The sequence below is a fragment of the Mobula birostris genome, chromosome 9 (assembly GCF_030028105.1).
Source record: "Mobula birostris isolate sMobBir1 chromosome 9, sMobBir1.hap1, whole genome shotgun sequence".
Lineage (NCBI taxonomy): Eukaryota > Metazoa > Chordata > Chondrichthyes > Myliobatiformes > Myliobatidae > Mobula > Mobula birostris.
This window is the reverse complement of record NC_092378.1, coordinates 153047241-153071536: the sequence shown is the minus strand read 5'-3', so window position 1 is coordinate 153071536 and position 24296 is coordinate 153047241. Positions and strand designations below refer to the sequence as shown.

General features: G+C 44.9%; 1 protein-coding gene across 2 annotated transcripts in view; it reads left to right on the top strand.

Moving 5' to 3' along the window:
• Positions 1-24296, top strand: part of slx4 (SLX4 structure-specific endonuclease subunit homolog (S. cerevisiae)) — a 42736-nt gene extending 18440 nt beyond the window's left edge. For both annotated transcript variants that reach the window (XM_072269196.1, XM_072269194.1), the window contains exons 9-15: positions 3821-3900; positions 4428-4568; positions 10644-10813; positions 13565-15888; positions 17060-17162; positions 19773-20177; positions 23035-24296. In XM_072269196.1, the coding sequence (XP_072125297.1) occupies positions 3821-3900; positions 4428-4568; positions 10644-10813; positions 13565-15888; positions 17060-17162; positions 19773-20177; positions 23035-23449 (3638 nt within the window). In that variant the 3' untranslated portion in view covers positions 23450-24296. The remainder of the gene's footprint in view (positions 1-3820; positions 3901-4427; positions 4569-10643; positions 10814-13564; positions 15889-17059; positions 17163-19772; positions 20178-23034) is intronic.

Here is a 24296-nt window from a genome sequence, read left to right as displayed (position 1 = left end):
GATCCTCTCTCATCCTTCTAAATTCCAATGTATACAACCCCAGTCGCTCCAATCTTTCAATATATGACAGTCCCGCCATCCCGGGAATTAACCTCGTGAACCTACGCTGCACTCCCTGAATAGCAAGAATGTCCTTCCTCAAATTTGGAGACCAAAACTGTACACAGTACTCCAGGTGGGGTCTCACCAGGGCCCTGTACAACTGCAGAAGGACCTCTTTGCTCCTATACTCAACTCCCTTGTTATGAAGGCCAACATCCCATTAGCTTTCTTCACTGCCTGTTGTACCTGCATGCTTACTTTCAGTGACTGATGAACAAGGACACCTAGATCTCATTGTACTTCCCCTTTTCCTAACTTAACACCATTCAGATAGTAATCTGCCTTACTGTTCTTGCCACCAAAGTGGATAACCTCACATTTATCCACATTAAACTGCATCTGCCCACTCACCCAACCTGTCCAAGTCATCCTGCATTATCTCAACATCCTTTGCACGTTTCACACTGCCTCCCAGCTTTGTGTCATCTGCAAATTTGCTAATGTTACTTTTAATCCCTTCATCTAAATCATTAATGTATATTGTAAATAGCTGTGGTCCCAGCACTGAGCCTTGCAGTACCCCACTAGTCACTGCCTGCCATTCTGAAAGGGACCCGTTAATCCCTACTCTTTGTTTCCTGTCTGCCAACCAATTTTCTATCCATGTCAGTACCCTACCCCCAATACCATTTGCTCTAATTTTGCCCACTAATCTCCTATGTGGGACTTTATCAAAGGCTTTCTGAAAGTCCAGGTACACTACATCCACTGGCTCTCCCTTGTCCATTTTCATAGTTACATCCTCAAAAAATTCCAGAAGATTAGTCAAGCATGATTTCCCCTTCGTAAATCCATGCTGACTCGGACCGATCCTGTTACTGCTATCCAAATGTGCCGCTATTTCATTCTTTATAATTGACTCCAGCATCTTCCCCACCACTGATGTCAGGCTAACGGGACTATAATTCCCTGTTTTCTCTCTCCTCCTTCCTTAAAAACTGGGATTACATTAGCTACCCTCCAGTCCTCAGGAACTGATCCTGAATCTATAGAACTTTGGAAAATGATTACCAATGCATCCACAATTTCTAGAGCCTTAAGTACCCTGGGATGCAGACCATCAGGCCCTGGGGATTTATGAGCCTTCAGGCCCATCAGTTTACCCAACACCATTTTCTGCCTAATGCGAATTTCCTTCAGTTCCTCCATTACCCTGGGTCCTCTGGCCACTATTACATCTGGGAGACTGTTTGTGTCTTCCCTAGTGAAGACAGATCCAAAGTACCTGTTCAGCTCGTCTGCCATTTCCTTGTTCCCCATAATAAATTCACCCATTTCTGTCTTCAAGGGCCCAACTTTGGTCTTAACTAATTTTTTCCTCTTCACATACCTAAAGAAGCTTTTACTATCCTCCCTTATATCCTTGGCTAGCTTATCTTCGTACCTCATCTTTTCTCCCCGTATTGCCTTTTTAGTTATCCTCTGTTGCTCTTTAAAAGTTACCCAATCCTCTGGCTTCCTGCTCATCTTTGCTATGTTATACTTATTCTCTTTTATTTTTATACTGTCCTTGACTTCCCTTGTCAGCCATGTTCGCCCCTTACTCCCCTTAGAATCTTTCTTCCTCTTTGGAATGAACTGATCCCGCACCTTCTGTATTATTCCCAGAAATATCTGCCATTGTTGTTCCACTGTCATCCCTGCTAGGGTATCTTTCCAGTCAACTTTGGCCAGCTGCTCCCTCATGGGTCCATAGTCCCCTTTGTTCAACTGTAATACTGATACTTCCGATCTTCCCTTCTCCCTCTCAAATTGTAGATTAAAACTTATCACATTATGGTCACTACCTCCTAATGGCTCCTTTACCTTGAGTTCCCTTATTAAATCTGGCTCATTACACAACACTAAATCCAGAATTGCCTTCTCCCTGGTAGGCTCTAAGACAAGCTGCTCTAAGAATCCATCTCTGAGGCACTCCACAAACTCCCTTTCTTGGGGTCCAGTACCAACCTGATTTTCCCAGTCTACCTGCATGTTGAAATCCCCCATAACAACCATAGAATAACCTTTGCGACATGCCAATTTTAAGTCTTGATTTAACTTGCACCCTATATCCAGGCTACTGCTTGGGGGCCTGTAGATAACTCCCATTAGTGTCTTTTTGCCCTTACAGTTTCTCAGTTCTATCCATACTGACTCTACATCTCCTGATTCTATGTCCCCCCTCGCAAGGGACTGAATTTCATTCCTCACCAGCAGAGCCACCCCACCCCCTCCGCCCACCTGTCTGTCCTTTCGATAGGATGTATAACCCTGAATATTCATTTCCCAGCCCTGGTCCTCTTACAGCCATGTCTCTGTTATTCCCACAACATCATACTTGCTAATTTCCAACTGAGGCTCAAGCTCATCCACTTTATTTCTTATACTCCGTGCATTCATATACAATACTTTTAATCCATTTAAAGTAATACTTTCATCCCCTCACCTTTTACATTGATTGCTATTGCACTTGGCCATAATCTCCGATCCCTTCCTGAGCTTTCGCCCCGTTAATTCTGTTGTCTTTCTTAACTTTCCTTATTCTCTCTTTCCTGTTAACTCCATCCTTACATTTCCAGTTCATCTCCCCTCCCCCCCTACTTAGTTTAAACACACCCGTGTCGCAGTGGGGGGTGGGGGCAGGTGTATGGGGGAGGGGTTGAAGTAAGAAGCTGGGAGGCGATAGGTTGAAAAGATAAAGAAAGGGTTGTAATTGTTATTGTGTTGCTGCTTGTAAAGGTGATAAAACTGTATTGCATTCATCAAGGCAGATTAATGCTTATTCAAACAAAGTAACACACAGTCCTGATGAAGCATCTCGGCCCGAAACATCAGTTTATTCCCCTCCAGGGCTGCTGCCTGACTTGCTGAGTTCCTCCAGCATTTTGTGTTTGTTGCGCTGGATTCCAGCATCTGCAGAATCTCTTGTATTTATTCTTTTGGAGTCTAATCTGAAATCCTCTTGACTTTCTTGAATTAGGCAGTATCAGTTAATTTTACCAAATAGTTCAGAACTATTCAGATGAGTTCCTGGTGAGTACTGTTGTGTGTTTTGTTGGGGAGACTGATCAGTGTACACTCAGTGGCCTCTTCATTAGGTACAGGAGGTACTTTGTAAAGTGACCACTGTACACTCCTGTATCTCCACAGTCTTCAGCTGCTGTAGTCCATCTGCTTTGAGGTTCGATGTGTTGTGCATTCAGAGCTTTTCTGCACACCGCTGTTGTAACGTGTGGTTATTTGAGTTACTGTCACCTTCCTGTCAGATTGAACCAGTCTGGCCATTCTCCTCTGACCTCTCTCATTGACAAGGCGTTTTCGCCCACAGAACTGCCACTCACTGGATGTTTTTGTTTTGTTTTTCACGCCATCCTCTGTAAACTCCAGAGACTGTTGTGTGTGAAAATCCCAGGAGATCAGCAGTTTCTGAGATACTCAAACCACATCGTCTGGCACCAGCAATCATTCCACAGACAAAGTCACTTAGATCACATTTCTTCCCAATTGTGATGTTTGGTCTGAACAACAACGGAACCCCTTGACCATGTCTGCATGCTTTTATGCATTGAGTTGCTGCCACATGATTGGCTGATTAGATATTTGTGTTAACGAGCAGGTGTACAGGCGTACCTATTAAAGTGCCCACTGAGTGTATGTTGAATGTTATGGTAGTTATTTCCAGCTCATTATAAATAAAACCCTGTGTTTTAGCTGTAAATATTATTTTACCCTTTAGGGAATAATTGTCCAATTGTGCCAAGTGGATTTGTCCCAGCCCAGAGCGAGGGAGGATGTGCCAATAGCCTGCAGAGTGGAGTAAGCACATCTGTTTGATTTTATTAAAGCAAAATGCTGGTCCATTATCTCTGCAGCTTAAAAAAAATTCCATCTCCCTTCCCTCTTTCTCTATTCCCCACTCTAGCCTCTTCTTATTTGCCCAGCACCTCCCTCTGGTGCCTTTCCTCCTTCCCTTTCTCCTATGATCCACTCTCCTCTCCTATCAGATGCCTTCTTCCCCAGCTCTTCACCTTTCCTAATCACCTGGCCTCACCTATCACCTTCTAACTATCCTCCTTCCCCTCCCTCCACCTTTTTATTCTGCTATCTCGTCCCCCTTCCTTTCCAGTCCTGCTGAAGGGTCTCAGCCCGAAATGTCTACAGTTTATTCATCTCCACAGATGCTGCCTGACCTGCTGAGTTCCTCCAGCATTTTGTATGAGTTGCTTTTCATCAGTTCTGCTGGTTTACTGGGCATTGTGAGGGAGACTCTGGACAGAGTGCTGCTGTTTTCTGTGTAGTTAACCACACAGCCAGTTTTAATGTTTGGTGCATTTTGATTGCAGTTGAGGAAGCTGGCCGCAGACCTGGGCACGATGGTGAATAACCCTCACCTCAGCGATGTGCAGTTTCAGCTGGACAGTGGTGAGGTTGTGTACGCTCACCAGTTCATTCTCTATGCTCGTTCTCCACGCCTCGTGCAGACTGTAAGTGATAACGGGATTTCTGTTTGCTCTATTTATTTTCTCATTTTCATTCCAAAGACGTACGGTTAGTGTAGAGCAGTGTAATGCCATGACGGTGCCAATGATCGGGGCTGAATTCCTGCTGCTCCTGTCCGTAAGGAGTTTGTATTTTCTCCCCATGGCCCTGTGGGTTTCCTCTGGGTGCTCTGGTTTCCACCCTCATTCCAAAGACATACAGGTCGGCGTTAGTAAGTTGTGGACGTGCGGGTCGGTGTGTCAGTACGTTGTGGACGTGCAGGTCGGCGTCGGTAAGTTGTGGACGTGCAGGTCGGCGTCGGTAAGTTGTGGACGTGAGGGTCGGCGTCGGTAAGTTGTGGACGTGCAGGTCGGCGTCGGTAAGTTGTGGACGTGAGGGTCGGCGTCGGTAAGTTGTGGACCTGCTATGTTGTGACACTTGCGGGCTGCCCCAGCGCCTCCTCGGATTGTGTTGGTCGTTGACATTTCACTGTTTCGGTGTACATGCGGCAAGTAAAGCTAATCTGTAACCTTTTATGTTTTAGCTCTGTAGTGCTGCTGCAAAACCACTCATTTCGTGTCAGCAATAATAAACCGGACTAATCGTAGAATGGTTACAGTACATCATTTCATTTATTGTATCGACAGCACCTCCCTACCAGAGCAAACAGCTACTCCCGCGCCCTTGTCCCCTCTCTGTGGTGTGGCAGAGTTTTCCTCACTGACGGAGGATGAGAGGTGACCTGATAGGGGTGTATAAGATGATGAGAGGCATTGATCGTGTGGATAGTCAGAGGCTTTTTCCCAGGGCTGAAATGGCTAGCACTAGAGAGCACAGGTTTAAGGTTGTTGGAAGTAGGTACAGAGGAGATGTCAGGGGTAAGTTTTTCTACACAGAGTGGTGAGTGCGTGGAATGGGCTGCTGGTGACGGTGGTGGAGGCGGATATGATAGGGTTTTTTAAGAGACTCCTGGACAGGTACTTGGAGCTCAGCAAAATAGGGGGCTATGGGTAACCCCAGGTAATTTCTAAAGTAAGTACATGTTCGGCACAGCATTGTGGGCCAAAGGGCCTGTATTGAGCTGTAGTTTTTCTATGTTTCTGTCTATTTTTTCAGTTCCTTCTAGACTATAAAGGACTGTCATCATCCACAACATACCCCCCTCCCCCCTCACCATCAGGAAGGAGGTACAGGAGCTTAAAGACCCACAGTAGGTGTTTTTGGAGCAGTTTCTTCCCCTGCATCAGATTTCTGAATGGTCCACGAACCCTGCCTCATTATTTCCTCTCTTTTTGCACTTCTTATTCATTTTCTATGTTTCTTATTGTATCTTGTAGTTTATTTTATTTGTTGCACTGTACTGCTGCTGCAATATAAATTTCACACCACATGGTAGTGGCTGGCAGGTAGGAATTGGGTTCAACTTTAATCCCTTCCTTGAAAGTGAGAGGAAAGTTTTCCACTCGGTACTGCTCTGGTACCATCTCCATATCCAAAGACGTTGAAAGTTTCTTGTCAGAGGCTTTGTGTGAAGCTGCCATCTCATCCCAACCTCATCAGGTGTGAGGGAATTACCAACAGGAGATTCTGCAGATGCTGGAAATCCAGAGCAATGTACAAAATGATCAGATCAGGCAGCATCTATGGAGAAGGAATAAACCGCAAAGGGCCTAGTTACATTTTGAGCCTAGACCCTTTATCAGGACTCATGAGGGGTCTTAGACTGAAACCGCTACTGTTATTCCTCTCTACAGACACTGCCTGACCCCCTGAGTTCCTCCAGCATTTTGTGTGTGTTGGTTGGTTACAGAGATGTCTTGTTGCATGAGAACAGATTACTCACAGTTAGCTTAACACTATTACCGTGCCTGCGACCCAGATTTAGTCCGCTGCTGTCTGTAATGAGTTTGTACATTCCACCCCCCCACATGACCATGTAGGTTTCCCCCTCGTGCTCCAGTTTCCTCCCACATTCCAAAGATGTAGGTCAGCTGGTCATATAGACGTAATTGTGTAGTATGGGTTCATTGGGCTGGAAGGGGCTCTTCCCGTGTGTCTCTAAATAAATAAGCATGTTGTGTGTCATGCACGAACTCATCGACACCCAGTGACTGTGTCCCACTGGACACCTATCCACACGGCAGCTTGTGCCACTAATGCATTTGAAGCGATCACAATGATCTCAGCTGTGATCCTGTGAGCATTCAAACCGCAAGCAGTGCTCCACTTCTATATTTTCCTGTCATGCTTTCGTTGTCCCTCAGTTCCTTTAACACCACGAGACGTAGGAGCAGAATTAGGCCATTTAGCCCATCTAGTCTGCTCTGCTATTCCACCAGGGTTGATTTATTATCCCTGTCAACCCCATTCTCCTGCCCTTTCCCCATAACCTTTGACACCCGGACTAATCGAGAAGATTCAACCTCTGCTTTAAATATTCCCAACGACTTGGCCTCCATGGGTGTCTGTGGCAATGAATTCCACAGATTCATCACCCTCTGACTAAAGAAATTCCCCCTCATCTTTGTACTAAATGGACATCCTTCGATTCTGAGGCTGTGGCCTCTGGTCCTAGACTCCTCCACTCTATCTAGGCTTACAATATCTCTTTTTCAATCTTTTTTTATTGATTTAAAAGAATAAGGGTAAATACGAACCAGAGGAGAGGTTATCTCAAATACATCATTCAATAATAATATAAAGAGAAAGGAGCATACACTCTCAAAATCATGTATAGTATTCAGCTAATATACAGAGAAAAGACAACCACCTCTCCTCTTAACAGTTCATGGAAAAAAAAGATTCAAAATTTTCTATTATTGAAGGGAAAAAAAACCCAAACTAACCTAAAACAAGAAAAAAAGGGACTGGGCAGTCCATTGGATACAGTTTAAAAAAAGGGAAGGTCCTTCTGATCAAATCTAAAAATTCATGGAGAAAAAAGAATAACTATAAAAGTAATAAAAATTAGATCATATGAAAATATTGAATAAAACGTCACCAAGTTTGCTCAAATTTAAAAGATGTATCAAACGTCTGACTTCTTATTTTCTCCAAATTTAAACAAAACATAATGGAGGAGAGCCAAAAAAATACAGTAGGTGGATTGGGATCCTTCCAGTACAATAGAATAGCTCTCCTAGCCAATAAAGTTGAGAAAGCTATCATGCGTTTGGAAGCAGGAACGTTTCCTGCTTCCGTTGGAATAACCCCAAAGATTGCTGTAAGTGAATTAGGTTGTAGGTCTAAACCTATGACTTTTGATAATGTTCTTAAAACCTCTCTCCAAAAGTTATTTAACTTTATGCAGGACCAAAACATATGATTTAAGGTGGGGCCACCTCAGTGTTGCATCTATCACAAATAGGATTTACGTTAGAAAAAATATGTGCTAGGTTATCTTTTGACATATACGCCCTGTGCACTACCTCGAACTGAATCAAGGAGTGATGGGCACAAATAGATGAATTGTTAACTAAATGACAAATTTTATTCCATTGATTATCTGAAAATGGTTCTTGAAGTTCCAATTCCCAAGCACGTTTAACCTTATCATTAGACATCATTCATAAATTCAATAGCCGTTTATATATGACGGCTATCAATCCTTTTTGGAATGGTTTAAGCTGAAAGATAACATCTATCATATTTGGTAAATGAGCAAATGGGTAATTCGGTAACAAATCACATAAAAAATTGCTAACTTGTAAATATCTAAAAAATTGTGCATTAGATAAATCATATTTGTCCATTAGCTGAGAAAAAGACATTAAACAATCCTCTAAAAACAAATCTTGAAAAGTTATTATTCCCTTAGTTTTCCGTGTTAAAAAGGCCTTGTCTAAAATTGATGGTTTTAAAAAAATAATTAAAATGGATATTACTAGACAGAAGAAAGTTATTTAAGTCAAAAGATCTGCGAAACTGAAACCAAATTTTTAATGTATGTCTAACAATGGGACTAAGATCATGTCTACCAATCTTAGAAAACAAAAAGGGAAGAGGAACTCCCAGCAAAGAAGCCAAAGAGAATCCTTTCACCGAGTTTTCCTTCAAGTCCAGCCATAAGGGACAGTCCTGTATATCTATACAGTGAATCCAAAAAGTAATATAACAAATATTGATTGCCCAGTAATAGAACCTAAAGTTTGGTACGGCTAAGCCACCACCTTTTTTAAATTTTTGCAATAAAGGTTTACTCACTCTGGAGCTTTTATTATTCCAGATATATGACAAGATCATAGAATCTATTCTATCAAAAAATGTTTTCGGGACAAAGGATGAACAGCTTGAAACCTGTATAAGAATTTCGGTAAAATTGTCATTTTTATAGCATTTATCCAACCAATTAACGACAACATCATAGGCGACCATTTGGAAAGCGTTTGTTGTGTATATTCAATTAAAGGAAGAAAATTATATTTATGTAAATCTTGAAAATATTTAGTAATTTTAATACCAAGATAGGTAAAATAATTTTTAGCAATATTAAAAGGTATTAGATCATATTGATCTGAATAGTTATTAATAGGAAATAATTCACTTTTATATAAATTTAACTTGTATCCAGAGAAAGTACTAAATTCAGTAAATGTGGATAAAATAGAAGGGACAGATTTCCTAGGATCTGAAATGTAAACTAATAAATCGTCTGCGTACAACGAAACCTTATGTACTTTATCCCCTCTTTTAATACCCTAAACAGAGTTGGAATCCCTAAGAGCGATAGCAAGTGGTTCTAAAGCCAAATTAAATAATAAAGGACCAAGAGGACAACCCCGACAGGTTCCTCTATATAGTCTAAAATAAGGAGATTTTTGATTGTTAGTTATAACCGCAGCCATCGGGGCTTGGTAGATCAGTTTGATCCAGGATATAAATCCCGGACCAAAGTTAAATCTCTCCAAGACCTGAAATAAATAAGGCCATTCCACCCGATCAGAGGCTTTCTCTGCATTGAGACAGACAATACATTCAGATTCTTTAACTGAGGGAGGATAAATAATACTTAACAATCTTCGAATAACAGTAGGTAAAATATTCCCAAGCCTAATAGCCGGAATTTTAGAGAGAGTTTTAAAATCCACATTCAATAAGGGAATTGGTCTGTAGGAGGTGTATTCAGATAGATCTTTTCCTTTTTTGGGGATCAATGAGATTGATGCCTCATAAAAAGTTTTCGGGAGGTTCCCAGAGGATATAGAATCAGTGAAAGTTTGACATAGATGTGATGGAAGCATTTCAGTAAAAGTCTTATAAAATTCCACTGTATGTCCATCTGGTCCCAGAGCTTTCCCTAGCTATTTCCTCTTGTTTAATAGGTGCGTCTAATGTGTTTCTATCTTGAATAGAAATTTTAGGTATATTTAATTTTTGCAAAAATCTATTCATAAAGATAGTATTATCAGAAAATTCAGGTTTATAAAGATTAGAATAGAAATCCACAAACATCTTGTTAATTTCATGAGGGTCTAGTGTTTCAGTTCTATCTGGTCTACATATTTTCAAAATCTGTCTTCTCACCATATTTGCCTTCAGCTGACCAGCCAGCAGTTTACCTGATTCATCACCATGTAGATAAAATTGACTTTTGGATTTTAAAAGTTGCTGCTCAATGGGGAAGGTCAAAAGCAGATCATCCTGTGTTTGGAGTTCATCCCGTTCCTTATATAGATCTTCACTGGGTCTTACTGAATACACTTTATCTATCTCTTTAATTTTATTAGTAATCACTAAAAGTTCCACTTTGGTTTTCCTCCTTAAACCTGCTGAGTATGAAATTATCTGTCCCCTAAGAAAAGATTTCATCGTATCCCATATAGGCCTTTCAATATCTGATAAGTTTCAATGAGATCCCCTCACCATTCTTCTCAGCTCCAGTGAGTACAGGCCCAGAGCCATCAAATATGTTAACCCTTTCATTCCCGGGATTGCTCCTACAAACTTCCTTTAGACCCTCTACGATCCCAGCACATCCTTTCTTAGATAAGGGACTCAAAACTGCTCACAGTTCTCCTAGTCTGACCAGAGCCTTATGAAGTCGGATGACACACTGACTCTGGTGCCTTGCTGCTCTGCAGGTGCACAGTGAGGGGTTCCTGGTGGGAGAGGACAACGACGCTGAGACTCGACGACTCTTACTGCCTGGTGTTACAGCGCAAGCAGTTCTCTCCTTTCTCCACTACCTGTACGACGCCGGTGTCTCGCTGTCACCCGCTGTGCTGCCAGACCTGCGTGCACTTGCCAAAAGGTAAGTGTGATGAGAAAGCAGTGGCGTTAACCTCTGATGTCAAAGTCACTTGTAAAGAGCATCTTAAAATAATCAGATTCAGATTTATTTGTCTCATACAGTGAAATGCAGGAAATCATAAACATGAGCGATTCTGCCAATGCTGGAAATCCAAAGCAACACATGCAAAATGCTGGAGGAACTAAGCTGCTCAGGCAGTGTCTATGGAAAAGAGTAAACATTCACTGTTTTTGGGGTGAGACCCTTCCTCAGGACTGAAGAAAGCTGTCGGCCTGAAACGCTGACTGTTTATTGTAGATTGGGGTGTCTGGACAGGCTGGGAACGTTTGCCGTAGTTGCCGCCTGACCTGCGGAGTTCCTCCGGCGAATTTTGTGTTAACACCCAACACAACCAACGGATGTGCTGGGGGCAGCCCACAAGTGTCAGCACACATTCCAGCACCAACATAGAGAGCCCGTAATAGGGCTGAGAGGGGAAATAAATCAGCCATGATTGAATGGCAAAGCAAACTTGATGGGCTGAATGGCCTTATCCTGCTCCTCTGTCTTACGGTTTCACACCCTGGCTCCCGTGTTTCCTTTAACACACTGGGGGTCCGGTTCCCCCTTTCCCTTGAAACGGAGGCACCTCCTCAAGTTGTGCTGGTTACTAACACAAACAGCACGTTTCACTGGGTTTTAATGTTCACATGAGAAATAAATCTGAAATCTGAAAGAACTGCTTTGTGCCTCCATCGTCAGATCATCAATGTTACTGTGCCTCAGTCGCATCCCGTTTCCATACCCCTGGACTGTGTCAATATCCCAGTACAAGTGGGAACAATACCTGCATTCCTTTGGCCTCACCACCCAGGACACGCTGTCTTCTCACTGATGCCATCAGGAAGCCGCAAGCCCCACACCACCAGGTTCAGGAACGGTTATTACCCCTCAACCATCAGGCTCCTGGACTAAAGAGGATAACGCATGTTCTACCAGTCTGTTGTCGCCAGTACAATCTCCTGTGCGGTGGTGTGCTGGGTCAGTGGCATCAACACGGGTGGCTGGAGGCTGTGGTAGAACAAAGGCCCCCATGGAAAATCCTGGCAATTCTGGAAAACGTTTCTCACTCCCTGCTTGCCACCTTGGCTGCGCAGGGGAGCACTAGACTAAGACACCTGCGCTGCTCCAAAGGGCACTATGAGGTCATTCTTACCCTCGGCCATTAGGCTCTATAATGAGTCAACCTATAGCGGGGAAAGTGTTGACCTCCTCCTGTTAACTTATTTTTTACTCTTTCTTACTTCTCTTCTAATATTTGTATATCTGTGTACTTGTAATGTTACTGTGACACTGTAATTCCCTTTGGGATCAATAAAGTATCTATCTGTCTTCACTCAACTTTACTCACCCCAACATTGAACTGTTCCCACAACCTATGATCCCTCTTTCAAAGACTCTTCATCTCATGTTCTCTATATGTGTTACTTATTTATTTATATTATTATTTCTTTATTTTCTCCTGTATTTGCACAGTTTGTTGTCTTTCCTGTTGGTTGTTGGTCTGTTCTGTTGGCTGTGGTCTCTCATTGATTCTGTTGTGTTTCTTGGATTTACTGTGAATGCCCACAAAAATCAGGGTTGTAGATGGTGACATACACTCAAACTTGGGCAATAAATTTACTTTGAACTTTCAGTGAGAGGTTGTGGGCATGTTGGTTGTTAACACAAACAGCACATTTCACTGTCTATTTCCACGTACGTGATATAGAAGTGAATCTGAATCTGCAATTTGCCAATTCTGCTTGTACTGCTTTTTTAATATCTTAAAAAGTGAATGTTAGGCTCCCTCGCCACCAGGTTCAAGAACATCAGAAATAGAAGCTGGAGTCGGCCACCTGGACCTTCGCGCCTGCTCCACCATTCAATAAGATCATGGCTGATCTGACCATGGACTCATCTCCACCTAACTGCCTTTTCCCCATAACCCTTAATTTCCCTACTGTGCAAAAAACTATCCAACCTTGTCTTAACTATATTTACCGAGGTAGCCTCCACTGCTTCATTGGACAGAGAATTCCACGGATTCATCACTCTGGGAAAAGCAGTTCCTCCCCTTCTCCATCCTAAATCTACTCCCCCAAATTTTGAGGCAATGTCCCATAGTTCTAGTCTCACCTACCAGTGGAAACAACTTTCCTGCCTCTATTTTATCTATCCCTTTCATAATTTTATGTTTCTATAACAGTTGGTACCCCTCAGCCACCAGTCTGCTGAACTGGTGTGGATAACTTCACTCACCTACAGACTCACTTTCAAGGACCCTACACCCTCTGTTCTCAGTATTATTTATTATTATTTTTATGTATTTGCTCAGTTTGTCTTTTGCACAGGTTGTCTATCAGTCTTTGTAGTTTTTTCCATTGATTCTATTGTATTTCTTTGTTCTAGTGTGAATGACTGCAGGAGAATGTACCTTAGATATCATTTTCCTGCAGGCATTCACATTAGAACGAAGAAATGTTGTCCTATATGACATGGTGACATACATAGACTTTGATAATCCATTTACTTTGGCCTTTATTAAATGGGATTAACTTCCAATATTTGGGAAAGTTTGCCGGTCCAACCCCACCGGCGTTCTGAGTGTGTCAGAGTAAAAGTTTTATTGTTACACATTTCTTTAAGAAAGGAACCTGAGGGCATTGCAGGGTGGGGTTCGGTGGTAGCTGGCGGTTCTGTGGCTTTGTGACGCCCTCCTCTGTTAACCAGGTTCGCTGTGAGTGAGCTGGATGAGATGTGCAGAACCTATTCAGCGGGAGCTGAGCCGCACGGGGAGGATTCTGAAGATGATCCGTTTGCTGGAGTGAAAGATGAAGATTATGGGATCAGAGAAGACCACCTGCAGGATCTCCTGAGGTCCATGTGGATGGACGAAGTTGAAGAGCCAGCCTTCCTTACCCCCGCTGCAGAGGATGATGGTGCAGACGAAGCCGACGAGAGAGTTGGGGACGAGGAGTTAGATGAGCTGTATCAGTTTGCCGCAACGCAGAGAACCTCCTTTAAGAACATTGAAACAAGCGGGAGACTCGGCCGTGAGAATGGCAGTGCAGGAACTGGGGGGGAGGCTGACACTTCTGGAGAAAGCGAGCAGAGCGTGGAGGGGCCAAGGACTGCAAGTGTGCCTGCTGAAGACCCGGTCACCGGAAACGAGACGGCATCTGCTTTGCGGAGCCTTTCAAAACCCCTGGAGACGCCTTGGAAGGGCAGAGCATTTCAGCTGAACTGTAGCCTTGAATCTGATGTAAACTGTAACAGCAGCGACTGCCTGTTTTCAGAGACTGATATATCAGTGGATCTGCAGCCAGATGTGGATCCAGAGTCTGGGGCCTTCTCAACAGGCAGGTCATCCTCCAGGAAGGGCTCCATCAGGAGTAACTTTTCCGACCACTGCTGTATCACCAGAATATCCCCCACGTGTGATGCTGAAAGCCCGTCTGCTTGCCTGAGCTTTCCTAATCTGCCTGTGGTTGGGCTGTCACCGTTGGAAGTAAACGAGAGATCTGCACAAGCTGAGTGTTCGGCCTCACCGCCCAGACCCACACACCGTGAAACACTGGGTGACATCTCAGCAACTCCCTGTGGGCAACCACCAGGTTTTCCTGGAGTTGCACGGGATCTGGCCGGTCTGAAATCTCCAGGATCCCTGCAAGGGGAATGGCCTTCAAAGCCAAAGGCTGCCTCCGTTAGTGCATCTTTGTCACTTTCACCACCAGGTACCTGTGAGGGGCAGCAGTGTGACCTGGCATCACCCATTAGTATCAACTCCAGTCCGTCTGCAGCAGAGAACAGGTCCAACGATGTTGTGGTGGTCATCGATTCCGATGAGGAAGTGGGAATAGTTCAGAGTGAAATAATGCGACCCAGTTCACAATCGGTGCCTTTGGCCCCCGGTCCAGAGGCTGACCCGAACACTGCAGGTAAATCTGACGTATTGTCAGTCTCCGAGGCTGAACAGCAAACCTGCAGGACAGCTGGACTTCTGTTGAAGTGTTGGGCTGAATCGCGGAGGACTCGCGTTCCTGAGCTGTTGGGTGTTGCTAGGCAGCATGGTCAAGGAAGCCAGGACGTGAACAGTGAAAGTGAACTGACCCTGCGGCTGAGCAGCGATGGTGAGCTGAACCAGCCAGACCTCAACGCGGAGCAGTCCTGGCTGGTCCCGGCCACTCCCCTTCCGGCAGGAACCACCTGCTCCTCCACACAGACCCAGCAACCTGTTTTAGAGAATCAGACCGTGAAAAGAGGCATGTTGCGTGAGGACCCAGTGAAACAGGAATCCACCAGGTTAAAAACGAACAGTGTGGGAGAGGAGGTTACAGTGACAGCTACCCCAGAGGAGACAGCCTTCAGAGGCGTCCAGGAAGCAAGCCCAGCCAGTGAACTGGATTGTTTTGTGGAGGGGAGCTTTAACGATCAGTCGTTCAGCGATTCACCACCTTTCACCCCTTTCCCTCTAACACAGACCTCGGACTGCGTTGTTGAGTTGGAGAGTGACGCCGGCTGTTCGCCGTCAGCCCCGCCAGAGGCCGCACTGTCTGTGTCTCTCAGCTCAGAGGAGAAGGAAACCACGGACACCTCTGTGCTGGAGATCATGGACGTGGAAGAGAAGACAACTGCTCAGGCTGAACACTTTGAGGATGAGCCCCCACTGCCTTTTGACAATGATTTCTGGCCCTCTGAGGGCAGCCCTTGCCTCGAGGATGAGAATCCAAGCATTGGAGAGGCCTCTCCTCGCGGGACAGCCACTCGGGTGACGAGCTGGGAGGAAACTTATCCCGTCGCTAATGGACAGAATAAAAACAGCACCTCACTTCCAAAGGAATCAAATCCCACGCCTTCCTTCGCATCCGCAGAAGAACCCGGTAGCAGAGACCCGGAGAATGCCCTTTCCAGAAGGCAGGATCCTAGTTCTCTGGATTCTAAACTCTGGGATGATTGGGAAGAGGAGGATGAACTTCCTGAGGCCAGGCATGGATTGTCTCAGAAGCTGCCTGCCACTGAATCGAATCGCAGAATCTTGGAGCACAATATTGCAGGTCAGTGTGAAGTTCGCACATTATCTTGTGATTCTGTCAAATGGCAGGTATTGGACAGAATGGAGGGGGTCCAGGGGAGCTTCATGAGAATGATCCCAGGAATGAAAGGGTTAATGGATGAGGAGTGTTTGATAGCTCTGGGCCTGTACCCACTGGAGTTTAGAAGTATGGTGAGGCGAGAGGATCTCATGAGAACCTACCCAACAGGGTCATAGAACACGAGAGCACAGAAGCAGGCCCTTAAGTTCATCTAGTTCGTGCCAAATTACTAATCTACCTAGTCCCACCGACCTGCACCAGGACCATACCCCTCCATACACCTCCCATCCACCTACCTATCCAAATTTTTCTAAAATGTTGAAATCGAACCCACATCCACCACTTCCACAGGCAGCTCGTTCCCCACTTTCACCGGCCTCTGAGTGAAGAAGTTCCCCTCATGTTCCTCCTAAACATTTCACCTTTCACCTTTAACCCTGGCTGTAATCTTGCCCAACCTCAGCAGAAAAGGTCTGCTTGCATTTACCCTATCCATACCCCTCATAATTTTGCATACATCTATCAAATCTCTCAATCTTCTAGATATGTTCTAGGGAATAAAGTCACAACCAATTCATTACTGCCCTATAATCAGTTCCTCAAGTCCTGGCAACATCGTTGGAAAAGTACATTGGTGTCATTTGGACGGGTACATGGAGAGATGTGGGCAGGAAACTGGGACTAACTAGGTGGACGATGTGGTTGGAATGGACTGTATGGGATTGTTTACACCCCATCACATTGCAGGCACCCACCACTCTCTGTGTAAAACCAACTTCACTGCTCACCCTTAGAAATGTGCTTTCTACCCTGGGCAAAAGATTCTGACTGTCTGCCCTATCATAATTTTCTAAACTTTGGTCAGATCTCCTCTCAGTCTCCGACACGCTGGAGAAAACAATCGAAGTTTGTACAACTTTCAGCTGATGCTGTCTGAACCAGGTGGTATCCCTGATGGATCTCCTCTGCGCCGCATCTTTCCTGTAACGAGCCGAACTGCACATAATATTCCAGTGCGGCCTAACCAGAGTTTTGTATAGTGTTGTTCCTGATGTGTCATTTTTCACAGTCCCTGGCTAATTTTTGAGGTGTTTATAGGCTAAGTTATTTTCTGTTTTCCATCTGCTTTCAGTGCCTATTGGTGGAAGGAGAGCCCACCAACAAACAGCACCGATCACCCCAGAACCACCGTACTCAACAATGGCCACGCCCTGTCTGAAGAGAGAGCTGAGCAGGTAAGAGAGGGTGTTCCTGATCTGCACTTGGAGCCAAGAACTTACTGCAACTCCAGTCAGGGATTCAGGAGATGCTTCTTGACGGGAGCGCAGGGAGTCTGTTCCCCTGCCCACCAGCACTGCTGAAGGTGATAGCCGAGAAAGTTTTCTGGAAAGCATGAGTTGGTTTATTGTTGTCACATGTTCGGAGAAATAGTGAAAAGCTTGTCTTGCGTATTGTTCACACAGATCAGGTGGTTACGCAGTGCACTGAGGAGAGCAAGGTAAAACGAGGGCAGCACAGTAGCGTAGTGGTTAGCGTGGCACTATTACAGCTCCGGGCGTTGGAGATCAGGGTTCAATTCCAGCATCCTCGGTAAGGAAGTTTGTACGTTCTTCCCCTATGCATGTGGGTTTCCTCCAGATACTCTGGTTTCCTCCCACACTCCAAAGATGTACCTGTTAGGTGAACAGGTTATTGTAAATTGGGTTGCTCGGTGACCTGGAAGGGCCAGTCCAATGTGTGCAGAGTAGAGTGTTACAGTTACAGAGAGAGTGCAGCGCAGCTAAACAATAAGATGCAAGGTCATAATGAGGTCACTTGACGTCTTGTTGTTCTAGAGATCTATTTAATAGTTTTATAACCGTGGGATAGAAGCTGGCCTTAAGCCTGGTGGGACGTGCTTGCAGGCTTTTGTATTTTCTGCCCGATGTGAAATGGGAGACAGAGACATCCAAGTTGGGTGGGGTCATTAATTAAGCTGGCTACTTTATGAGAAGTGTAGACAGAGTCCGTGGAGGGGAAGCTTGTTTCAGATTTGGATTTATTATCATGGGTGCATTCTAATAAACTTCTTGGGTTGGTTTGTGTAGCTCAGTGGATAAGATACTGGACAGTGGCTAGTCTGGAAACACCAGGTCAGATCACATTGTGGCAGCTGGGGCAATAAATTCAAATAATCCTGAATTAAATGGCCGTGAGTGTGAATAATTCTGAATTAAATGGCCGTGAGTGTGAATAATCCTGAATTAAGTGGCCGTGAGTGTGAATAATCCTGAATTAAATGGCAGTGAGAGTGACCTGAATGTGGCTGCCTACTGAAAGTCAGGGCAACTTGCACAAAAGGCTAGAGGAACTCAGCAAGTCAGGCAGCATCTATGGAGGTGAGTCCTGATGAGGGTTCTCGGTTCAAAATGTCAACTGTTTATTCCCCTCCGTAGATGCTACCCAACCTGCTAAATTCCTTCAGCATCTTATTTATTTAGAGATAAATTTGAGTCGCACTGCCCAACAACCCACTGATTTAACCCTGGCCTAATCATGGGACATTTTACAATGACCAATTAATCTATTAACCAGTACGTCTGTGGACTGTGGGAGGCAACCAGAGTACCTGGAGGAAACCCACATGCACACGGGAAGGAAAGTACAACCTACTTACAGATTAAACTCCATACCCTGCCCAAACTAAAAAGTGTTGTACTAACCACTTGCTACCATGGCAACCATTTTGTGCATGTTGCAACTACAAGTGACAGTCTCCTAAAAACTCCAGCCTCCAAGGTAGTTCAGAGAAGCACTGAATGCTGAGGCAAGTGGAAATGGACAGTTAAAGCTGGACCACAGACTGTCACTGACCTTTGGCCCATCATCTCCTACTATCCCAACATAACCCCCCTCCCCAAGCTTTCATCCCTCATCTGCCAGCCCCTGCCTCTCCCCTCTACACTCTGTCCTGATGCAGGGTCTCTACCTGAAGTGTTGACCATGCCTCAGACTCCAGGGTCGCTGCCTGAGCTGCTGAATTCCTCCAGTAGTCTGTTTATACTGCAGATTCCTGCATGTTGAGGCAGCACAGGGTCCTGTCCATTAGCATATGCCTTCACGGTGCCTGCGACGCAGGTTCAGTATCCGCTGCTGTCTGTAAAGAGCTTGCACGTTCTTCCCGTGACCACAAGGGACTCGGTCAGGAAGCCGGATGCTCTGAGGACATACCGGTTAGTAGGTTAATTGATCACGGGGTAATTAGGCAGCTCAAGCTCGTTGGATTGCAAGGGCCTGTCGTGTCTCTAAATAATAAAAAAACTCTGGAGTTCCTAAATGACTGGATTTCGATGGCAGAGGTTTCTGTGAAGTCTGTTTTCAATCGTATTGAAGATGCTGATGTGATTTTTTTAAATCCAAATTTGTTCTTGAGGGTGATTAGACAAAGTCACACCACATCAGGGATATGAGCAACGGTGTAATTTACACTGTTACAGCGGAGGACACTGCTCAACTCGCTGAGTTCCTCCAGCAGATTGTTTATTGCTCCAGTTTCCACCATCTGCAATCTCGTGTCCAAAAGACAGGAGCAAAATTAGGTCATTCTGCCCATTGAGACAGCTCCATCATGACTGACTTATGATCCCTCTCAACCCCATTCTCCCGCCTTCTCCCTGTAATCTTCTATGCCCTTACTAATCAAGAACTTATCAATGTCCACTTTAAATACACCCATCTTTGGCAGTGAATTCCACAGTGTCACCACCCTCTGGCTAAAGAAATTCCTCCTCATCTCTGTCCTAAGAGGATGCCCCTCTATTCTGAGGCTGTATCGCCTAACCTTGCTGATGTACTTTACATTCCAGGTTTGGTGTTCGACCCATGCCAAAACGGAAAATGATTCTGAAATTGAAAGAGATTTATGATTACACGCATCAGACTGTTCAGCCAGACACCACTCGAATATCTTCACAGAAAACAAAGCCGGTCCAACTGAACAAACCAGGAACAAGTTCAGTGGACCAGCCGAAGACTGTTCCATCACGGACTAAGGGTCTGAAACACAGCTCCACTTCAGTAGCTAAAGGTTGCAAGAAGGATCCTAAAGGACGTCTCAAGGCCACCAGTAAAAAGAAAAAAGGAAGTGGTGTGCCAGACAGACTCGGACCCGAGGCCAGGCCTCCCGTCACCTCTGAAGTGGAGAACCAGCTGTCCTCGTCTCAAAGCTCCTCCTCCTCAGCAGCGAGTGGGAGTTCCTATCAATCAGAAAGGTGGGTGAGGTAAATTTCAGATCAGGAACAGAATTAACTGATAAAAGTGTGTTCTTTGCAGCTTTGGGCCACTTGTACACTAGTTTGGGAGAGTGATTGTCCATCCACATCTGGATCTGCCACATACTTAACCAAAGGTTGTTTGGTCCTTGAAGGTTCAAATTAGGTGTCTGTGCAATACTTTAAAAATAAAAATTACAATAAAAAAGCACAAACAAGAGAAGCGAGGAAGTGTTCATGAACCATTCAGAAATCTGATGGTGGAGCGAAGAAGCTGCTCCACTGAGTGTGGGTCTTCAGCCCCTGTGTCTCCTCACTGATGGTAGTAGCTAGAAGGGGCATGTCCCGGAGGTGAGGCACCACAGTGATGGATGCCTCCGTCTCCTGCTCCCTTTTCTTTTGTTCATTCCCACTTCTAATAAGAATTTGAACATCTCTTTAACTCCCCTCCCCCCCACCACCCTCGTTCCAACCCCGTCTTCGCCAACGATCTCTGATACCAGATCACCAGGCTGGCTGGTGTTCCTCTCCCCGTACTCTATCACTATTGTGAGTGAAGGGACAATTTCGAACGAGGTGGGAGGCGACATCGGACGCACGGCAACTCTGGCAGGGTCTGCAAGACATCACTTCCTACAAAGCAAAACCCAATAGCATGAATGGTAGCGATGCTTCACTACCAGATGAACTCAATGCATTCTATGCCTGCTTTGAAAGGGAGAACACAATTACAGCTGTGAAGATCCCTGCTGTACCTGATGACCCCGTGATTTCCGTCTCAGAGGCCGATGTTAGACTGTCTTTAAAGAGAGTGAACCCTTGCAAGGCAGAAGGTCCCGATGGGGTACCTGGTAAGACTCTGAAAATCTGTGCCAACAAACTATTCAAGGACATTTTCAACCTCTCACTGCTACGAGCAGAAGTTCCCACTTGCTTCAAAAAGGCAACAATCATACCAGTGCCAAAGAAGAATAATGTGAGCTGCCTTAACAACTATCGCCCGGTAGCACTCACATCGACAGTGATGAAATGCTTTGAGAGGTTGGTCATGACTAAACTGAACTTCTGCCTCAGCAAGGACCTGGACCCATTGCAGTTTGCCTATCGTCACAATAGGTCAACGGCAGATGCAATCTCCATGGCTCTTCACACGGCTTTAGACCACCTAGACACACAAGCACCTATGTCAGGATGCTGTTCATCGACTATAGCTCAGCATTTAATACCATCATTCCCACAATCCTGATTGAGAAGTTGCAGAACCTGGGCCTCTGTACCTCCCTCTGTAATTGGATCAACTTCCTAACCGGAAGACCACAGTCTGTGTGGATTGGTGATAATATATCCTCCTCGCTGACGATCAACACTGGCGCACCTCGGATGTGTGCTTAGCCCACTGCTCTACTCTCTGTATACACATGACTGTGTGATTAGACATGGCTCAAGTATTATCTATAATTTTGCTGACGATACAACCCTTGTTGGTAGAATCTCAGGTAGTGACGAGAGGGCTGACAGTAGTGAGATATGTCAACTAGTGGAATGGTAAACACAAAATACTCTGCAGATGCTGGGGTCAAAGCAATACTCACAACACGCTGGAGGAACTCAGCAGGTCGGGCAGCATCAATGGAAAAGATTGGTCGACGTTTCGGGCCGGAACCCTTCGTCAGGACTGTAGAGGGAAGGGGCTCATGACTGTGTGGCTAGGCATAGCTCAAATACCATCTATAAATTTGCTGATGAGACAACCATTGTTGGTAGAATCTCAGGTGGTGACGAGAGGGCGTACAGGAGTGAGATATGCCAACTAGTGGAATGGTGCTGCAGCAACGACCTGGCACTCAACGTCAGTAAGACGAAAGAGCTGATTGTGGACTTCAGGAAGGGTAAGACGAAGGAACACATACCAATCCTCATACAGAGATCAGAAGTGGAGAGAGTGAGCAGTTTCAAGTTCCTGGGTGTCAAGATCTCTGAGGATCTAACCTGGTCCCAACATATTGATGTAGTTATAAGGAAGGCAAGACAGCGGCTATACTTTATTAGGAGTTTGAAGAGATTTAGCACGTCAACAAATACACTCAAAAACTGCTATAGTTGCACCATGGAGAGCATTCTGACAGGCTGCATCACTGTCTGGTATGGAGGGCTACTGCACAGGACCGAAAGAAGCTGCAGAAGGTTGTAAATCTAGTCAGCTCCATCTTGGGTACTAGCCTACAAAGTACCCAGGACATCTTTAGGGAGCAGTGTTTCAGAAAGGCAGCATCCATTATTAAGGACCTCCAGCACCCAGGGCATGCCCTTTTCTCACTGTTACCATCAGGTAGGGGGTACAGAAGCCTGGAGGCACACACTCAGCGATTCAGGAACAGCTTCTTCCCCTCTGCTATCCGATTCCTAAATGGACATTGAACCCGTGAACACTACCTCACTTTTTTTTTAATATACAGTATTTCTGTTGCACATTTTTAAATAATCTATTCAATATACATAATTGATTTGTTTATTAGGTTTTATTTTATTTATTATTTTTTCTCTCTCTGCTAGATTATGTACTGCATTGAACTGTTGCTGCTAAGTTAACAAATTTCACGTCACATGCCGGTGATAATAAACCTGATTTTGATTTTCCCATAGAGTAGTGAATCTGTGGAATCCTCTGTTCAAGGAAGCAGTAGCGGCGACCTCATTAACTATATTTAAGAATGATTTTTGTGTAACGGGAATTGAGGGTTATGGGGGAAGAACAGGCAGGAAAAGCCGAGTCCACAGCCAGGTCAGCCATGATCAGGCTCGACCACTCAGATGGCTGGCTCCCGTTTCTTATCAACAATTTTCTCGTGTTTCCCAGGGTGTCGGCTGGTGAATTTGATGACGTCTTCAGTGCAGATTCAGATGCCGAAGAGGAATTTGGAATCACGCCGTCACAGGCAGTGGTCCGCGAGGCCGACACAAACAAGAGCATACGGCAGTTCATTCTATCAAACTCCTCTCTATACAGCGACATCCTGCAGTACAAGCCCTTCGAGCTGTCTGACTTTCACCAGCAGCTCAGAGACAGCGGCATAAAGGTCTCGAAAAGCAGGCTGGTGGACTTCCTCGACGCTCAGTGCATCACCTTCACCACGGCCAGAGCGCGGAAGGAGCTGACACAGCGGAGAAAGCTGGGGGCCGCCAAGTGTGGTCGGAAAAAGGCGAGTCACAGCAAGAAGCGAGAGCAGGGTTGGAAGATGCAACTGTCTGACGGGGTGAAAGCATCGGGGTAACACAGTGTTAATGCCAGGAGCTTTAATCTGGTCAGAATTATTGACATCTGTGGGATATTTTACCAAGCCTACCATTTCACACTGGAACCTTGTAACAGGAGCTTTGCTGTATCATACAAGCTCCAATGAAGTGAACTTTGTCACTTTCAGTCAAGCTGCACTCAAAGTAAAATAAGTTTAGTGCCTAGAAGGTGTGCCCGTTCTGGGAGTGGGCAGAGCGAATCCCAGGTAACAGTGTGATCAAAGCCTGGTGGATCTTTCACACGTGGTCAGTTCCTGGCCTGGCATTGTTCTCCATCTGCGTTGGCATCCATAATTGTAAGCCACATGCACTTGAATGGGGAAAGCAAATGCTTTCTTCAATGGGATTGGTTCAATAACTGCACTTAACCCCTACACTGGTCTGTCCTTTAATACCTGTGACCCAGTCTCAGTCCACATAGCTGTATATAATTGTATTAAAAAAATATTGCTCAAAACTTTGTAGCCATGATGTAGAGAGAGAGAGAGAGAAAAACTCGATTATTTTGAGTTCTGGATGTAAGATTTGCTTCACCAGTAATGCTGACTTCTCTATTGTACGTGAAATAGACTTGACAAGTTTTGATAAGTGATGCCCAGTTTTATGCAGTAGTCATACCTTATGTGTGTGTGTATCTGCCACTGATGCAGCGAGTTGTATTTCAGGCTGGTGAACTGTACAGGTTTTCTATGAGATTCATCTGTATGTTAGCAGAGTGAATCTACTATTTAAAAAAAAATAAAACAAGTACACTTTTAATCATGCATTTCCATTCTCCATGAGCTCTGCCCTCACAGTTTTTATTTACAGATGCAGCATAGTACA